The following is a 19,866-nucleotide window of genomic DNA, read 5'->3' as shown; positions in this document are numbered from 1 at the left end:
TGGAACAGGCCAGTGGTTCATCTAGTCCAACATCCTGTTCTCACAGTGGCCAACCAATTGCCCATGGGAAACCCACAAACAGGACCTGACTGCAAGAGCACTCTCCCCTCCTGTGGTTTCCAGTAACTGGTATTCGTAAGCATACCCAGTTGCCCCAGGTGGCCACTGTGGCATGGAATGCTGTTCATCAGCTCTTGGACAAAAGGAGCCTGGACATAGACATCCATGTTCTGGTTTCAACATGTTTAGATTACTTCAACATGTTTTGCATGTGGGGCTGCCTTTGAAGACTGGTAAGAAACTGCAATTGTTTTGAAATACTGTGGCTAGACTGCTGATTGGGACTAGATGAAGAAAACATCTCTGAGCAGTTTTTTTATCACCTACCCTGCCCCCGGCCTGTTTCTGAGCATGAATCAAAGTGCTAGTTTTAACCTTTATAGTCCCAAAGGGCTTAGAATGTAGGGGGCTTAACGGCTGCTTTCCCTCAACATGAAGCTGCCCAAACATTATGAGTTGTTCTCAGAGGTCCTTCACGGAAGGCAGAGACTTTTTAGCTGTGGCCTCTAGACTCTGTGTGGGAGAGGTGCCTGGCACCAACTCAAGATTCCTGTTCTGTGCCAGGTGAGCTCCTGTTTATTTTCCTTAGGTTGATCAGTCTGCAGATATTTCATTGCTGGAATTTCATCTGCTCTACAGCTGCATTCTTCTGTATGTTTTGGGTTGTTCCCCCTCCTCCATCTAGCTGTATTGTATAATTGACATTTTTATCTTCTCTCTGCAAGCTGTCTTGGGAACCTATCAGCTGAAACAGGTATTCAACAGATAACATTTTCTTTCTTTCACTTTCTCCAGCAATGCCGCCTTTTCCCAAATTCCCATATTTGAGCTAGGTGCAAAGAATATTGACAATCCTAGCATTTCTGTTTTAAAAAAAAGGTTTCCGGATCTCTTGGCTGCAAAGCTAAAGTTCTAATGCGCAACATAAATAAATAAGTCAAGTTGAATGACTGGACCTACTTCAGCCCCCTAGAGGCTGCCATCACATTTCTAGAGATGCCAAGCACATAGGATTTCTTCACCTTGATTCTTGCTAACAAGGCATTAAAGATTTTAAGTGACGTTCCTCTTTGGAACTACTCCAGTCCTGCTTCCCTCCAGGACATCCAATATTTAACAGCAAGCAGATACTCACCTGCAGAAGATGCAATACAGGAAAGGAGTTGAAGCACTGAAAAAAAAAATTTAATCAAGAGAGCTTAACAGTAATTAGTAGCAAACTGTTTCCTCATAAACTCAACACCCTCCACTGATCGTGTGAGTGTGCCCTACATGGCTCCAGAGAGGAAGAGGCAGGAAAAAGGAAGATTAATCTGGCCTGCTGGGATACGCCTTTGAGCTGAGGGCTGAGCTGCTGTCTGGAGGAGAGGCTATGACCTGGCAGCCCTTGAATCAAATCTGGGGCCATTTAGTCATCCTTCCTGCAAGAATTCTGACCCCATCTGTCCTATTTGTGGTCCCTAATGATGGGCTGGGTGGGGGAGAGGAGAAAGGAGCAGATGAGCTCCCCTGGATTAAAACATAACAAAGGCTGGTTGGAGTGGACCCAAGGACCATCTAATCCAGCATTTTATTGCAATAGCAGCCAGCCAGATGCCCATGCAAAAATCCGGAGCAGGGCATGAAAGTGACAGCCCTCGCCTGCAGCCCTAGCAAAGCGCTCTCCTCAAAGCCCAAGGTGGTGGTGGGTCTATTTCAATGCAACATTTGGTGTTCAAAGGAGGAGGACTTCCTGACGCAACCCCTTGAGCACATCTACACAAGAAAATGTCATCCAAATTGCTTATTCACATCCTCTTAACTTTCCAATGGTTAAATTGATCAGCCGGATCTAGCAGGATTCCAAAATTCTGATCATTTATGAGGAAAATTACATAAATAACCCATCTCATAAAAAAAATTCCATGCAAATGTACTTCAAACTGCCTTTGCTTCTGGTGCTCTGCTATCACTATATAGATGTGCTTCAAAATCTTCCCATCAGCACCACATGTTATTTTAGCATTAACTCTTTAGGTAAACAATCCAGAACAGTTCTACACATTACACAGAATGAAGTGGAAGAATTTTGGAAGGCTATGAACTGGGAGATAACATGTTCAAACGTTCCTTCAAATCAGAAACAAAAGACCTCCTTTTATGTAGAAAGCAAGTTCATCAAGCAGAAACGTTAGTATAACTATCTCTTTGTGCTAGGTGATTCCAAGCAGGGAAGTGGGTGTTTTTTTTTAAAAAAAAAAAGGTGTTGTTTTTTTAAAATGCACAGGGAGACAGTAAAAAAAAAAGACTCATCTCACTTGCAGACTAGTGGCGCATTCCAGAATTCTGCCACTGGAGTCAGCAGTTCATTCTGCATAATGTGTAAATCAGCTCTCAGTTATCACAATGGGCAAGAATTTTCATCAGTTTCTGCTTTGGTTAAATCATACAAAACAGCAATGGGGGGGGGGGATTCCTACTTCTTATGTCTAAGGCTGCAATCCAATACATGTCTACTCTGAAGTAAGTTCCACTGGGCTCAATGGGACTTACTCCTAGGTAAGTGTTGTATTGGCTTGCAGCCTAAGCAACAAATTTTTAGGTGCCTGACTGATCAAACATCTGGAATTTTTCTAGTATTTATCCATTAAAATCATTATGGTCACCTTACTTTCTCCTTGATTTAATAAAATTACAATTGTGCATTGCCATCATAAGCATCATTACTGCAAAGTACAAAATACAAAAACAAAAACAGATGCCTGCTCCAAACAATCATTGCTCTCTGCATTAAAAAATTCCATCAGAAGTGCTTTGACCGTAACAGTTTGCAGATTACCAAAAAGACACAGGTTAAGAGTATCCATTCATAGGTGGGAGTTTCAATCCTTATGGATCCAAGCAAATTTTTGTGTCAGCCCTGTACCAAGTTATTTCCAGCCATTGAAAAAATGAGATCAATAGAAATGGAGCACACACATGACTGCGTCCCCCTCAGAAATAATCTACCCACAGATATTAAAGAAAATACTGGAGAGCGTGTGTGGGTTTTTTTTGAGCCAATATCCATTTCCCCATCCATCAATGGTCTCTAATCCCTCCTCTACCATCCCGCACAGGATCCCAAGCCACAGCTTATGAAACATGAAGAGCTGCTTTGCTGGATCAGGCCAATGGCCCATCTAGTCCAGCATCCTGTTCTCACAGTGGGCAACCAGATGCCTCTGGGAAGTGCACAAGCAGGACCTGAGCACAAAAGCAACACTCCCCACTTGTCATTCCCAGCAAGTGGTATCCAGAGACAGGCACCTCTCATTCTGGAGGCAGCACACAAGTCCTCATGACTAGCAGCCACAGAGAGCCTTCTCCTCCATGAGTTTATCTCATTACCTAATAAAGTCATCCAAGTTGAGTGAGTGCCAGGGTTGAACTATGTCCTATAGGAAGGAGAACTTCCTTGTGCCTGCCCAGAATTTTCTCTCCATTCCATTTCATTAAATTGTCCTGAATTCCAGAATTGTGACCGAGAGAGACAAACGCCTTCTGCCCAGTTTCCCACACCATGCATGGGTATGGGAAGGTTGCTGTATAGTATCCCTCTCCCCACTACACACACCTTTTTTCCACCAAACTAAAAAGAGAGCCAGTGTGGTGTAGTGGTTAAGGTGTTGGACTACGCCCTGGGAGACCAGGGTTCGAATCCCCACATAGCCATGAAGCTCACTGGATGAACTTGGGCCAGTCACTGCCTCTCAGCCTTATGAAAACCCTATTCATAGGGTCGCCATAAGTCAGAATTGACTTGAAGGCAGTACATACATAAAAAGCCCCACATATCATAACCTTCCCTTGTAAGGAAGTTGCTGCAGCCCCCTTAAACTGGGTTGCCCTTCTCTGCCCCTTTTCCAGCTCTCAGTTCTCCCTTTTGAGATTTGGCAACCAGAACTGTTCACAGTATTCCAAGTATGGTAGCACCATAGATTTGCAAAAGGGCATTATGATAGTGGCACTTTTATTGTAGATCCCTTTCTTAATCATTGCTGGTATTGAATTTGCCTTTTTCACAGATGCCACACGCTGCATTGACATCTTCCCTTGGTGAATTCTGACTTATACTGTGTTTATGTTTATGTATATGGACATGGTTTATGTATTTTGCTTTGTAAATTAATTTGTTTTTTTTTAATTGTACCTTGTGTATTCTATTGTAAACCATTTTGAGATCTTTTAGATAGTAAGCGGTCTATAAATAATAATAATAATAATAATAATAATAATAATCTACTTTGAGCATAAAGGTTATTGTTTGTTTCCGTACTCTTTGTTTGCAGCCTCTGGTCCTCAGAGGTAAACTGCCTCTGAGTATGGGGGGGGGGTTCCATTATGGCTAAAAGTCAACAACAGAGGGTCTGAGCTAAAGGCACATGATGCAGGTGTGGGTCCTATCAGTGCCTGGACGGGAGACCCATGCATGCCATCTTGAGGTCCATTGTAAAAGAAAGGTTTTTTTTAATTGTTAATCCTTTTTAAAAAGCTGTCTAAGTTAGAAGCCATCATCACATCTGTTACAGGATGCATTGTAAGTGCCTTGGGGCAGGGATTTGTTGGGGTGCTGCTATTGCCATTTTTGCCTATGCTATAAAGCACCCTGTGTACTGACGGCAAGGTATAATGTGCATAGAGTTACGATCAAGACCTCAGAGAATATAGGGGGAATTCCATCAGGGGCAGGGCAAGGAGGCTTGGGTAGAAACTGGCCTCCACTTTTCCTGTTTCAATCTCCTTCCTGTTCGCAGGAGGATGGTCAAGACAAGTTTACACTGGAATCTAGCAAGGTACTACTCAGATGCATGAAAAGGGTTTGGAGTTCCTGCATCCATCCTTTTAAGAACTAAAGGGATACTTGAAATAAAGGCATAGATAACCAACCCCCTCAGCTGGAGAGCTTGAAGATGGAAGGCCTCCCTGGGATACCTGCTGCCCCCCCCACACCTTTGAGGGCTCACGTCTCCCTCTCCACAGTGGAAGGCAGCCAAGCTAGAAGGGGGGAGGAATCCATCAGTCCTACTTTCACTTGCATGTACAGAAATCTGGCGCGTGTGCGCGAGAGAGCGAGAGCTCATTTCCCCTCCCCCCCGCTCCCCCAAGCATCTGCAGGTTGGAGGACGAGATGGATTGCACCCCACACCTTCTCCCTCCCCCACCTCATTTCCTGAGAGTCCCTCCTCCCGAGAGAGGCAGCAAGAAACACCTCTGGCCAGAGAAAGTGGGGAGATCTTTGCCCGCTCATTTCCCATGGGGTTGTAGGGTGCCCCAAATCGCCGTCGCCCTGCCCCATTCCCCCCCATACCAGTGCCAATGCACAACCTGCCTACTCAGCGGGGGGGATGATGAATTTCCTCCCCCGGTCTTTTCCCATATGCACTCTACCCGGGCTGTAGGACGCCCCTCTCCCCTGCAACCCCCCATCCACAAAATCCAACTTCCCATCAGCTGCAGCTGGTAAGCACCGACGGGAGGGCAATCCTGGGAGATTTCCCCCCCGAATGCCGTTCCCATGCGTAGAGAGCAGCCCCCTCCGCCCCCGGTGCAATTGCAAGCCACCGAGCAGAACGACGCGTCGGAAAAGACCTCCCGCCACCCCGCATAAGGGCTTCCCTTGCTCGTTGCAAGGCTCCCAGCAGCGACCTGGAGCAAATCTGCTCCGACACCGCACGAACGGGGGCCGACGCGCCCGGCTTCTTTCTCTCCTCCCCCCCCCCGCAGTGCCATGCCAGGCAATGCCCCCCGAATGCATTCCCCCCTTTTTAAGGCAGCGCTTTGCCTCTCTTCCTCCGCCCGCCCGGCACTCGCCACTTCCCTCGGGATCCCGCGGCGCCAAGTTTGCCCGCCTTCCCGAGCGACCTACCTGGGCGACCGAGGCGGCCCCGGCGGCGCCCTCCTTCTCTTCCTCCGGCCGCGGTGCTCCTAAGCCGACGGCAACGGCGGCAGCCCTCGCCCTCCTCCTTCGCCTCCGCCTCCTTCGAGCCGCTCCATCCAGCGCGGCGGCTACGGCGAGGCGCTGCCCGTCCGCCTGAGCTTTGCGTGGGGGGGCCTCGGGGTTCTGCCAAATGCGCACGGGGGGGGAGAAGGGGAAGCCCCTCTGATTCCATCCGGCGGGGCCGCCCACGCCCCACGGCCGCCGAGTCTTGCCGGGCGCGCCACGTGCTGCCTGGGGGCCCGTCCGATCCCGCCCTCCCGGTTTAGAACGCAGGCGGCCAGCGCGGCGCCCACCCCCGGCGCACCCCCGTTTCCCAGGGCCAGGGTGGTACGGTCCGACTGGGAGCGAGAGGCGCTCAGCCCCCCCCGCCCTTTAAGAGGATTTCCCCCCTCGGGGGGGGGAGGGGAGACGTGATTGCCTTCCCACGGCACAGCCGATTTGCATAATCTGCTCATTCGCAAATACTGTAGCGGGAAGGGACGTGTGGAAAATGCGCTGACTGATCCGTCGGAAGTCTGTAGCGAAAGGCAAATGTCATTGACCGCCCCCTCCCCCAGGAAACGGGGCGTGGGACAGTGGAGTCGCTTGCGTCTGTTTTCACCTCGATCCGTTGGGACGGGCTGCGCAGCCACCGCGATCTGTTGAAGGTTGCCACCCCATGCGCGCTCGCATGCAAGGATGCGCTGTCGTTGGACTGCGCGGATTGCATACAGGATTGCCCTGAGAGGCAGTTTCGAGCTTGAGTAGAAAGTCCCTGTGCCACCTTCCCCCCCCCCGTGGTGCTCTCAGACCACGAGGCCGGCGTAGCTGAGGCATCCGAGGGAACGTGGCCCCCTCTCTGCGGGGAGGGTTTGCACGCGACTTCTTTGGGGTCTGAGTGGGGCTTCCTGTGCCGGCGGGCAGGCTGGCTGCTGCCTCCCTTCCCTGCCGTAAAATCCTGATCCGCAGATGTGCCTAAAAACCCCTTTCGAAAAAGAAACCAAAGGCCCCATAAGTACCTGGGGAAGGAAATAAACTGGCCATGGGGAGGAGGGGAGCTGGAAGGGCACTGAATCAGCTTTTGGTGAATCCGCTTTTGATGGCTCCCAAACGTGTGGGCCCTGAAGGGGAAGGGGCTGTAGCCAGTCCTGTGTGGCAACATCAGAAGCGCAGGGGTCCTTCAGAACAGTCAGAGCCAGGCCCCCTTCTAAGGTTACAGAAGAATCTGGCCAGACTTGAATCCTGCTTTCTGCTTCTCTGTCACCCTCACCATTGGGCTGTCTTTTCTCACCGTCAGAGATACTGCTTGAATTACCAAATTCCGTTTGTCTCATTTATCTCCAGCTGCAACCCAACTGTTTGATGATGTAGATGGGATGCTCTCATCAGGATTCACTGTCTCTTCTGCAGTTGCAGAATCTTCCCTCTCCACAACTTGTCTTGACTTTTTGAAGTAGGAATTAATAGTTTAGAACTAATAGAAGTCCTGCTTGCAGTTGACACTCACTGAGGCCTGCATAACTGACCTACAGCAATAAAGAAAAACACACACTTCTTTAAGACTGATGGGTGCATAGGCTTATTCTATTTATTTATTTATTTATTTATTTATTTATAGCATTTGTTAGTCGCTTTTTTCCAAAAATAGGACTCAAAGCGACATACAGAAAGGAAAACAAAAACACACTGCATATGAAATAGCTTACTGCAAATCGAACAATGGCAAAAACAATTTCAAGCGAAATAATACAACAATAATAAAGAAAATATGTGTGTGGGCTAACACAAACACACACTCTTCCTAGGGGGGCTTTTTTGCTGCTGGGTTAAGACAAAGCAGGAAAGGACAAGGAAGCATGTTAGAAGACTCTTCTCAGTGTCCAACACCCCTTTCATTATGATTGGCTCATAGGATGCTGTACACACAGGGACTGTGTTTGGACGTGGCTCACCCCAAAATAAGAGGTCTAAGACCCACTGAAACCCTGGACTACACCCCTGGCTGTAGCTCAGTGGTAGAGATGAGAATCTTCTCTGTCTGACAACCTCAAGAGCTGCTGTCAGTCTCTGCGGACAATACCGTTTGCCTGACTCAGTAAAAGGCAGCTTCCGATATAATATGTTCCAATGTACCTAAAGCTCAAATTAAGCCTCCACTCCACTTTGTTTTACCGCTAGACCATGCCCATCTCCAGAAGGTAGCAAGACTAAGCATTTGCCCTGACCGTGAGACCTTCATGTCAAGAGGGCATGTTCATTTTTATGTTTACATTGCATGGAGCATCCAGAAAGGACAAGGCAGCATGAAAGGTTGTCAGTCTACATCCTTCACATTTTCCAATTGAAGAGCCCCCCCCCCAAATCCTGGAGTTGGTACCACTGTCTAGATGAAAAGCTTCCTGTACCAGCATCTGGAGATGGCCCACCTTGGAAGGTGCAATGTCAACAGAACTTGCACCTTATTCCCAGGGAGATAATATTGAATTAGATGCAGAATCAAGAAGCATCAAAACTGCAGTGATGGAGGTTAAATCCCTGGGCTGGACTATGGCTCTAAGGAGACCTATTGGGAGCCACCATTTAGACACATTCCTTTTGATCTTTAGACCTCCCTTTTCATCTTGGTAGGGTTTGGCCCTCTGCAGCTAAGCACAGCTGAGTCAGGCCATTGGTCCATCTAGCTAAGTATCATCTACACACCGACTGGCATCATCTCTCTCCAGGGTTTCAGACAGGAGATGCTGGGGATTGAACGTAGGGCCATCTGCATGAAATGCTCTACCTCTGAATTACAGCCCTTCCACATGCCTCACTACAGCATCCTCAGGAACATGCCTCGGAATCCTCAGTGGTAGACAAGAAAGGGCTCTTGAAAGTAGAAAAGTACTGCCAAAATTGTTTGTTCCTTCCTCTTCTTCTCATCTCCCAGGAGAAAACTGTCTCTGAACCCAGGAGGGCTCCAAGATCCTCTGGTGAAACTGTTGTATTTGATATTGCTAGGCAGAATAAGAGGTGCAGAAAAGCTTGGCAAGAACAACCTGCTCAATCAACTTGACTGGCTCTCATCAGTAACTCCCACTCCGCTCCAGCTCCACCTTCCCCACCAGGTGCCCTCTGTTTGGATTGGGCTACAACTCCCATCTACAGCTCGACGGCCTGTAGAGGTTTTGATGAATAAGTGGAATATAAATCCTGTTAAATCCACAAAGAAGCTTCAGTAAGGCTGTGCCGGCTGGGGGTGATGGCAATTGTAAAAAGGGTTGATGAATAGCCAGAACCTCAAATACAGCCAGCTTTGTTCCTCTTTGTATCTGAGATTTGACTACATTCCCATACTACCTGATAGAAAAAAGGGTCTGCATAAATTAGAAGCTTTAATGCATTTATTTCTAAAGAAGTTATTTAATCATCTAGTGCAGCCTTTCCCAACCAGTGTGCCTCCAGATGTTGTTGGACCACAATTCCCATCTTTCCTGACCATCGGCAATGCTGGCTGAGGCGAGTTGTGGTCCAAAACTACTTGCATCATTGTGGCTCATTTTGAGGTTTTGGTCTCTTGCTCCCTTATTTTAAAGAATACATTTTCATAAAAATGCATGATAATAGTGTTCCATGAGGATGTCCCTGCAGGCTGTCAACATGCATTGCATCATGGCCACCAATGTAATCAACTCAAATGCCAGCACTTATGAAAGACAAAGGACTAGAAGCAGGGGCGTCACTACCGGGGTGCAGAGGGTGCGGCCCGCACCCGGGTGTCACCATGAGGGGGGGTGACACCCAGAGCCGCCCCGCCCCGCGCCGTTGCCCGGCAAGGCTGCTCCAACTCCTCGGAGGCGGGCGGGCGGGCGGGCAAGACCGGGAGCAGCGTCGGCGGGGCGAGGGAGGTGCGCCGGCGTTCCCAGGCCTTCTCCGGCTGAGTGTCCCTCCAGTGCGCGCCCTCCCAGGGGCATGGACGGGGTGGCTGGCCTCAAGTGTGCGCATGCGCGCAAGCCCAGCCACCTTGTCCATGCCCCTGGGAGGGCACGCACCGGAGGTCCGCACCCCCCGCACTCCCGCTAGTGATGCCGCTGACTAGAGGCTCAACATTTGTTCTCTAGTCTTGTAACATTTAGGGCAGGGAAATGTGGCCCTACAGGCCTCTCTGTCTGGCCCTTGGAACATCCCTCTCCCCAGGACACACCCCTCACTGGCCCTGCCTGGCTGGAATGTGTCCTTTAGCACTGATAATGCCTCTTGCTTGTCTGGAAGGTGGATTGAGAGGGGTGTGTGAATGTTTGCAAAAACTACTCTACGGAACAAAGGTAAGATTTGTTGTTCTATCCACTATTGCCTCTGGCTCTGCCCACCACTGGGAAGTGACTCCCAAAAGGAAATGCCCTCAGGCTGAAAAAGACCCAACCCCAACCCCCCGATTTAGGGAATTTCTACACCACACCTACACCAATTTTCATCTAATAGTTGAGTTGGAAGGGGACTATAAGGCCATCTAGAACAATTCTGTAGCCAACTGTGGATCCACCTGATAGTGGTTCCATCCAGCCCAGTTTCAGCTAGTTTGCTAATCAGACTATCATGGGGCTCTTTGTCAAAAGCTTTGCTGGAGTCAAGATATATTGTATCCACCGCATTCCCAGTCTACCAGGGTGGTTACTCGATTAAAAAATGATATAAAATTAGTCTGGCAGGATTTTTCCTTGGCAAATAAATGTTGGCTTCTAGTAATCACTGCATTGTTTTCAAGATGCTTACAGATTGACTGCTTTATAATCTGCTCCAGAATGTTCCCAGGGATCGATGTCAGGCTGACTGGTCTGTAGGTTCCAGGTTCCTCCTTTTTGCCCTTTTTGAAGATAGAGGACAACATCATCCTCCAGTAATCCGGGACTTCACTCATCTTCCACAATTTTGCAAAGATAATAGACAGCGGTTCTGAGAGTTCTTCAGCCAGTAGCTTCTCCCAGAATCAAGGCACCGGGAAGGCACCAGGCTGGCAAAAGTGGTGTCAATCCAATATTTATTATGGTCATCCAACCATTAATGAAAGTACATTAGCAGGGCCGTTAGCAGGTTCTGAACAGACACAAAAAATGTGAAGCATCCAATGGACAAAGCCAAAAAGGAGAACCAGCCTCAAGAGGTTGAAGAGTTTGGCACTTCGAGTGATGGAGGCTTTGAAAATAGACAGGTAACATGTAGGTGGACAGCATCCCACTTGATGAGGCAAGAAAGATTTCTTTCTCTCCTACCCCCTTTTTTCAGACCAGTGTGCCTCAAATGCTTAACACTAGCAGGCAAGTAAAAGCTGGGGTGGGCCAGTGCCATTTGTGGACTTTTGGCAAGGCTGGTTGAACTACAGGAACCCATTCAGCTTATCCTCAGAATGGAACATTTGGAGGTCCCAGTACATTCAGTGGTTTGCTGACTTTGAACCTCTGTGCAGCAGGGCCATGTGGCTGTTGAGAGAGGTGCAGGGGGTGAACAATCATTTACCAAATAAGGTACCTCCCCCACTCACACTGGCTTTCCTCAACCTTCTCAATCAAAGGCCAGGGCTGTTTCAGAGTGATGAAATGAGCAGATGGTCTGGACAGATGGGAGGAAGAGGCATCCTCACTCTAAATTACACAAATAAACATTGATAGAGTGATTAAAATTACAGTCCCATCTCCAGTTCTGGGTGAAACCATAAGACCTTTAAGAAGATGTTTAAGGGCAGGGCTCTCCAACAAGATCCCTGGTGAAAGCGAAAAACAATAGCAACCTTGTTGTGCTACACTGGTCTCTTGGCATGTGTTTTGCCACACAGATATCCTGGCCTGGAGCAATAGGAAATTGGGGCTGCATTTGCATACAGTGAAGCAGATGCTAATCCATGAAAGCTTAATCCATAACAAATTTGTTAGTCTTTAAGGTCTGACAGACTCACAGGGTTACCCCCTCTGGAATTTGCTTAGCAAAGCGCTTCTCTTGTGCTGCTGTAGCAATCCTTACAAGAAGAACCCTTAAGGGAGGCTGATGCTATTATCGCCCTATTCTCAATAGAGCTGAGGCGGAGTACTAGTAGCTTGGGGAGTTCATGGCAGAGGAAAGACTGGAACCCAGGACTTCCTAGTTCAGAGCTCAGGCCCAAACTAGACACAACCTGAAATGTGTCTGCATTTAATATGCTGTGTTTTTTAAAAAAAATAAATAATGCAAAATTTGTCACCTGGATGGGGTGTGTGATGTTCTTCATTATCAGGACAGGGCACATCACCCCTTCCTCCCTTACTGTGATCCTGAGAAAAATATTTGCATTTGGGGGGTGAGGGGAAGGGAATAAAATGATTTGGAGCAGCCTTAGACTCAAGCAGCAAGGGCATAATTAGTCCCAAGGTGAAAATTGGCACCGGGGACTCTGCCCAGGATGCAACAAGCTGCAGAGCAAAGAACCCCATTAGTTCCCTCATGCATCCAACCCAGCTAGACCTCACTCAAGTATTGTTGCGTTCTTACTGCAGCCCTGGCTACTGGAGGCAAGATGGGGGACTTTGATTCCCCCCATATCTGTTGGGAGACAAATTCTGCCAAACATGGCCGCTCCAAGAAATTCCAGACTTGCGTTGCTGATAACTTTCTCCTACAGAAAGTGAAGGAAGCAACTAGAGGATCAGCTGTCCTTGACTTGATTCTGACCAACAGAGATGACTTGGTGGATGAAGTGGCAGTTACAGGAACTCTAGGGGAAAGTGACCATATACTTGAGTTCTTGATTTTATAGGAAGCAAAAACTGAGGGTGGCCATACAGATACCCTGGATTTCAGGAAAGCCAATTTAATAAACTAAGGACAATTAAGTAAAGTTCCATGGCAAACAACCCTAATGAAAAATAAGAGTCCAAGATAGATGGGGGGTTCCAAGAAAGGAAATTCTAAAGGCACAACGGCAAACAATTTTGTCAAGGTAAAAAGGGGGAAGACAGAAGAAGCCAAGGTGGCTTTGCAAAAAGCTTAGAGATGACCTGCCAACAAAAAAGGACACATACAGGAAGTGGAAGGCAGACCAGACCACAGAGGAAAAGTACAGAGAGGTAGAATTGCAAGAATGGTATCAGGAAGACTAAAGCTGAGCTGAGGTTAAGGATGGATGCTAAAAGCGACAAAAAAGCTTTCCTCAGTGTGGCATAGTGGTTAAGGTGTTGGACTACGGCCTGGGAGACCAGGGTTCGAATCCCCACATAGCCATGAAGCTCACTGGGTGACCTTGGGCCAGTCACTGCTTCTCAGCCTCATGAAAACCCTAGTCATAGGGTCGCCATAAGTCGGAAACGACTTGAAGGCAGTACATTTACATTTTATAGGTACATCCATAGTAAAAGACAGAGAAAGAAAATTGTGGTACAGCTTCTCAGTGTGGATGGCAAAATGATGAGAGGACAAAGAAAAGGCAGTTCCTGCTTTGGCTCAGTCTTCTGCCAAAGGAATTTCCAAATTGTGTGAAGTACTAGTTCCCCTCTATTTGGCACTGGTTTGGCCTCACCTAGAGTACTGCATCCAATTCTGGACACCACACTTTAAGAAGGATGCACACAAACTGGAACAGGTTCAGAGAAGGGCAAGAAAGTTGATCAGGGGATTGGAAACAAAGCCCTATGAGGAGAGACTGAAAGAACTGGGCAAGGTGATTGAGCGAGTGGTGGCTAAACAGTTACAGACACACTTGGATGAAGCCGATTACTTAGATTCTTTCCAATCGGGCTTCAGGACTGGACACGGAACTGAAACAGCCTTGGTCGCTCTGGTGGATGATATGAGGAGGGCGTTGGATAGGGGAGAATACACATTTATCCACATTCCTGGATCTCTCAGCGGCTTTCAATACCGTTGACCATGGTATCCTTTTAAACCGCCTGGAGGGATTGGGAATAGGGGGCACTGTTTTACGGTGGTTCCGTTCCTACCTCTCCGGTAGGCATCAACGGGTAGCATTGGGGATGAGGTTTCAGACCCTTGGCCTCTCAATTGCGGAGTGCCACAGGGTTCTATCCTCTCCCCCATGCTATTCAACATCTATGTGAAACCGCTGGGAGCCATCATCAGGAGTTTTGGGCTGCAGTGTCACCAATATGCAGATGACACTCAGCTCTATCTCTCATTTAAATCCTCACCAGAGTTGGCTGTGAATACCTTGTCCAAATGCCTGGAGTCCGTAAGTGGATGGATGGGAGAGAACAGGCTGAAGCTAAATCCCGACAAGACCGAGGTGTTGCTTGTGGGTGATAAGAGAAGGTTGGGAGATTTAGACTTGGTGCTTAATAGGGTGAGATTACCCCTGAAGGACCAGGTCCACAGCCTCGGGGTCATTCTGGGACTGATTGCTACCACCTGTCCCTGTTTGGAGGGATACATAAGCCGGCTGGCTGGGGTGGCCTGGGAGACCCAGGGCCTGCAGGAAGAGAACATCGGCACCCAGGGAAGGAGAGTCTGCTGCTGCTGCTGCTGCTGCTGCTGCTGCTGCTGTGGGATCACCACCTCCGCCACCCTTCCCTGTGGGACTTCTGCCTGGCAGACCTGCATCCTGCAGGACCAAGCCCCAGGTACCCAGTCAGCTGGGACTGATTGCTACCACCTGTCCCTCTTTGGAGGGATACATAAGCCGGCTGGCTGGGGCGGCCTGGGTGTTTGTTTGCTTTTTGTTTGTTTCTTGTGTGCTGCTTTTTTTGTGTGTGTGTGGGATTGAGGAGGATTAATTTTATGAAGTTTTAATTGGAAATTGGTTTTAAATTGTTTAGGACTGTGGTTTGTTTTTGTATATGTATTTTATGTATAGCTTTTTGTTATTGTAAGTCGCCTAGAGTGTCCACTAACCTGGACAGATAGGCGACCAATAAATAAATAATAATAATAATAATTATTATTATTATTATTATTATTTCTTGACTCCCAGCTGTCCATGGAGGCTCAGGTTTCGGCAGTGAGCCGGGCAGCTTGGTACCAATTACATCTGATACAGAGGCTGCGACCCTACCTTCCTGTCCATCTGCTCCCATGAGTGATACATGCCCTGGTCTCCTCTCGCTTAGACTACTGTAATGCGCTCTACGTGGGGTTACCCTTGAAAACGGTCCGGAAATTGCAGCTGGTACAGAATGCGGCGGCACGCTTGATAAAGCAGAGCCGTCACCGGGATCATATCACCCCAGTGTTGGTAGACCTACATTAGTTACCAGTTGTTTACCGAGCCCAATTTAAGGTGTTGGTATTGACCTTTAAAACCCTATACGGTTTCGGCCCAGTTTATCTGAAGGAACGCCTCCAGTATCACCAATTATGCCGCCAAACAAGATCAGCCTCACAAGACCTTCTCTCGGTCCCACCGGTCAAAACAGCTAGGCTGGTGCAGACCAGAGAGAGGGCATTTTCGATTGTGGCCCCCACCCTCTGGAACTCGCTTCCATTGGACCTTCGACATGCCTCCTCCCTGATGGGTTTTCGCCGAGCCTTAAAGACCTGGCTATTCAGGCAGGCCTATGGGATTTCTGGGGTGGATTAGTTTTTATGGGTATTAATTGAAGGATGGTTTTAGATGAATTGATGTTATGGTTTGTTGATTGTATATTGATTTATATATTGTATTTTGCATTGCTGTAAGTTGCCTAGAATGTCCGTTCACTCGGACAGATAGGCGACTAACAAATAAAATTTTATTATTATTATTATTATTATTATTATGTTTAGCCTGGAGAAGAGACGATTGAGGGGAGATATTAAGATATTGAGCACACTTCAATTACTTGAAACATTGCCACACAGAAGAGGGCCAGGATCTCTTCTTGATTGTCCCAGAGTGCAGATCACGGAATAATGGGCTCAAGCTGCAGGAAGCCAGATTTCAGTTGAACATCAGGAAAAACTTCCTAACTGCTAGCAGCTGGGCAGCCACCTGCCAGGAATGCTTTAGGTTGGATTCCTGCATTGAGCAGGGGTTGGATTCAATGGCCTTTCCAACTCTACTGTTCAATGAAACTATGATACTGTTCAAACCCCTGACATTCTACATTGTGATGCAGAATGAGAAGTTCAGAAAAGCTTGGTGACAACAACCTGCTTTCTTTGTGCAATACCTGACCTTCTGCAATAAAGATCTACAAATACAAATTGACACAAAGACTGCAAATAAAAATACAAAATTATGGGCATTGAAAAAGGGGTCCAAAACAACTATATTAGAGATAGAAATTAGAAAAAGATTAATGTTGGCTTCACAGTGAATCAACAGAACATAAAAAAGAAGGAGCAACATATATGATCTTGAAGGAACTTTATGGTTTTGATAGAATGCCTCTATGTAGATTGAAGACAAAGACTCCCTTTATGTGGATCTGGGGAAGAGCACTCAGTGTGCCTCCTTCTCAAGTGGGTGACACCCCCTCCCCCTGATAATAGTCATAGCTATTTTCATCCTCTGTAGCATGAATGATAGCAAAATGATTGATGCAGAGTGATTTGAAAGCATCCAATTTTCAACTCCCTAAAACCATGCTAATCCCTTGGGTTCGCATGGATTTCAGGAGGGTGGTGGTGCCTGCAGCCAGCAGTTTAAAAAACTACATAGCCCTACATGTCCACATAGCCCTGGGAAGAGAAGGAGGGAAGGCACCAGAGCAAGGCACCAGATTTGATTATCCCAGGAGAACAATTGGCGGCTTAGGTGGATCCATGTGGTTCTGGAGAGCGTCTAAACATTGGAAGCTGTGCACAGAACCTTGCTTACAGAGTATGTAGAAGAAAAAGTGAAGACGGATCATCAAGGACTTACAATCTGTGTCCACTGTGCTGGCCAAGACATATTCTCAAACACTGGAAGGCCACTGGCAGAGCCCCTCCGCCCCCGCCCCCAGTCTTTCTCTCTGCTCCACCATGGCTGCCAGAATGTTGCCTGCTCTGACGTTTCTTCTTCTGTCTCTCAAGGGAAGAGCAATTTTTTGTGCTCAGAGATTGCCAGGGGCAGCCAAGAGCCCTCCCAGGATCCTATTGGCAGATGCTGCGACAGCCTTGCCTTTCCCCTCCCTCCCTCTGGAGGGATATCTGCAGGTATGCCCTCAAGTTGCCATGGCAGCTGCAGAAGAATTTCTGCCGTGGATTTTCCAAGGCAAAAAGAATTTCCAAGAGTCAGCCTCCAGCAGCATTTGCTATCAGAAAACTCTTCCCCAGGCAGAGAAGCCATGCAAATTCCACATTGGGTTTGGCTTCCTTCTGGTGGAGAGTGTGCAGGAGGAGACTTAGGGCCATCTGGAAACATTTGCTTTATTTACAGAGATAAATAAAGAAGAGTGAAAGTAAGCAGCTGGTGCAGTCCTAGCAAGCCAAATACCTGCTGTTCTTGGATAGTCAGGCATCAGGAACCCTAATAACCTCTCCTCTGGACTACTGCAACGAGCTCTATGTGGGATTACCAGAGGCTGCAGTTAGCACACAATGTGACTGCCAGGCTGTTGCCTGAGCAGAGAAGAGAAACCATATTGCACCAGTCTGGAGAACAGTCTTTCTTTCTTTCTTTCTTTCTTTCTTTCTTTCTTTCTTTCTTTCTTTCTTTCTTTCTTTCTTTCTTTCTTTCTTTCTTTCTTTCTTTTTCTTTCTTTCTTTCTTTCTCATTTTGATCCCCTGCCCTTACTCCTGACAAAGCTCAACAACTGCTAACAACGTTAAAACCATACCAGAATATATTGGCAATACACAAATGTCATGATACAAGACTTTTAAAACGCAACAAAACAGGACCATCTTTTAAAACAACAGCAGCACCAAGTTCCTGGAGAAATAAATGTTTTGCAGTAACGTCAAAATGTTGCCAATGTGGGGGACAATCCAATCTCCATTGGCAAGGAGTTCCAAAGACAGAGAGCTGCCACCAAGAAGGCCCTGCTCCATGCCTGTGCCCCACAGACCTTGCTCATTGGTGGCATCTCCCCAGTAGATGACAAAGCACAGACTGGAAGATACCGGGTGGGGGGGGGGTCCTTTATGTTCTTGCATTCCAGGATTGCATTGTATACCTGTACTGAGCCCGGTGGCTAACAGGCAGCTGGTGCAGAGTTCTCAAGACTGGTGCAATATGGTCTCTCTGCCCAGGCAGAAAGAAAGAAAGAAAGAAAGAAAGAATATTACACAAATATTTATTTATTTATTTATTTTATTTAAAACATTTCTATGCTGCTCTATCTTCAAAGAAGCTCAGAGCGGCGAACAATTCCGTGATAAAAAATATAATGTAAAAACAACAGTAGCAGCTAAGAATACCCATTTAAAACAACGTTAGATAATAAGCCCTATACAATAAAATGATCCTAATCATCTCATAGGTAAAAGATTTCCTAATCCTTAATCCGGGTTAAAAGCAAGACGAAAAAGATATGTTTTAACCTGGCGACGAAATGCAGGGAGTGAGGAGGTTAACCGTGCCTCTATAGGCAGGGAGTTCCAGAGTCTCGGGGCGGTAACTGAGAACGCCCTGTCTCTGGTTCCTACCAGATGAACTTGGGTGGAAAAGGGTATCTTAAGGAGGGAGTTATCGGAGGACCTAAGAAAACGGGGAGGGTTATAAAAAGACAGCCGGTCGGATAGATAGACAGGGCCCAAGCCGTAAAGGGCTTTAAATGTCAACATCAGCACCTTGAATTGAGTCCGGAAGCAGATCGGCAACCAATGCAGATGTTGCAACACAGGAGTTGTGTGAGCACAAATATCGGCTCCTGTTAGCATTCTTACAGCTGCACGTTGGACCAGTTTAAGCTTCCAAACTGTCTTCAAAGGCAGCCCCACGTAGAGTGCGTTGCAGTAGTCGAGCCGGGATGTAACTAAGGCATGAGTTACCCTTGTCAAATCAGATAACTCTAAAAATGGGCGCAGTTGGCGGACCAGTCTTAGCTGGGCAAAAGCGCTCCTGGACACAGCAGCAACCTGTGCTTCCAGGTTCAAAGCCGAGTCCAGAAGCACACCCAAACTGTGGACTTGGGTCTTCAGGGGGAGTGTAACCCCGTCTAACACAGGTACATTCCACGTTTCCAGGTTAGCCTTGCGACTGACAAGGAGCATTTCTGTCTTGTCTGGATTTAATTTCAACTTGTTCTTCTTCATCCAATCCGTCACTGAGGACAGACACTGGTTTAGGGGACGAACGGCTTCCTTGGCTTCAGGGGGAAAGGAGAAGTAAAGCTGAGTATCATCAGCGTATTGGTGGTAACGAACTCCAAACCTCCGGATGACCTCACCTAGTGGCTTCATATAAATGTTAAATAACAACAGAGACAGGATGGAACCCTGTGGAACACCACAGGTCAGCGGCCAGGGGGCTGAACAAGAGTCTCCAATTAATACCTTTTGAGATCGACCTTCCAGGAATGAGCGGAGCCAGCAAAGCACAGTACCCCCAAGCCCCATCCCCGAGAGGCGATTAATAAGGATACCATGGTCGATGGTGTCAAAGGTTGCCGAGAGATCCAGGAGAATCAACAGGGACACACTCCCCCTGTCTAATTCCCTTCAAAGGTCATCCACCAAGGCGACCAAAGCCGTTTCGGTCCCGTGGCCAGGTCTGAACCCAGATTGGAATGGGTCAAGGTAATCCATTTCCATTAGGAAGCGTTGAAGTTGACTAGACACCACCCGTTCCACGATTTTACTTAGAAAAGGTAAGTTGGATACTGGTCGATAATTGCCCAAGCATGATGGGTCTAAGGAGGATTTCTTCAAGAGCGGTCTCATGATGGCCTCTTTCAGACATCCCGGTAGGGAGCCTTGTTGGAGTGAGGCGTTAACTACTCCACAGACCCATTGAGCCAGACCTCCTTTGGCTTGTTTAATAATCCATGAAGGGCAAGGGTCAA

At 47.6% G+C, this 19,866-nt stretch overlaps 1 protein-coding gene across 2 annotated transcripts in view; it reads right to left on the bottom strand.

Annotated features, from left to right (window-relative positions):
- Window positions 1–6,247, bottom strand: part of HPCA (hippocalcin) — a 32,115-nt gene extending 25,868 nt beyond the window's left edge. Inside the window, exons 1-2 of one of the 2 annotated variants that reach the window (XM_061597960.1) lie at window positions 5,948–6,247; window positions 1,196–1,231 (exon numbers count right to left, since the gene is read on the bottom strand). In XM_061597960.1, the coding sequence (XP_061453944.1) occupies window positions 1,196–1,231; window positions 5,948–6,191 (280 nt within the window). In that variant the 5' untranslated portion in view covers window positions 6,192–6,247. The remainder of the gene's footprint in view (window positions 1–1,195; window positions 1,232–5,947) is intronic. The other variant, XM_061597961.1, reaches the window with a different exon arrangement.
- Window positions 6,248–19,866: the final 13,619 nt, after the last annotated feature.

Source organism: Rhineura floridana, chromosome 15 (assembly GCF_030035675.1).
Source record: "Rhineura floridana isolate rRhiFlo1 chromosome 15, rRhiFlo1.hap2, whole genome shotgun sequence".
Lineage (NCBI taxonomy): Eukaryota > Metazoa > Chordata > Lepidosauria > Squamata > Rhineuridae > Rhineura > Rhineura floridana.
This window is presented reverse-complemented; position numbering and strand designations above follow the sequence as displayed.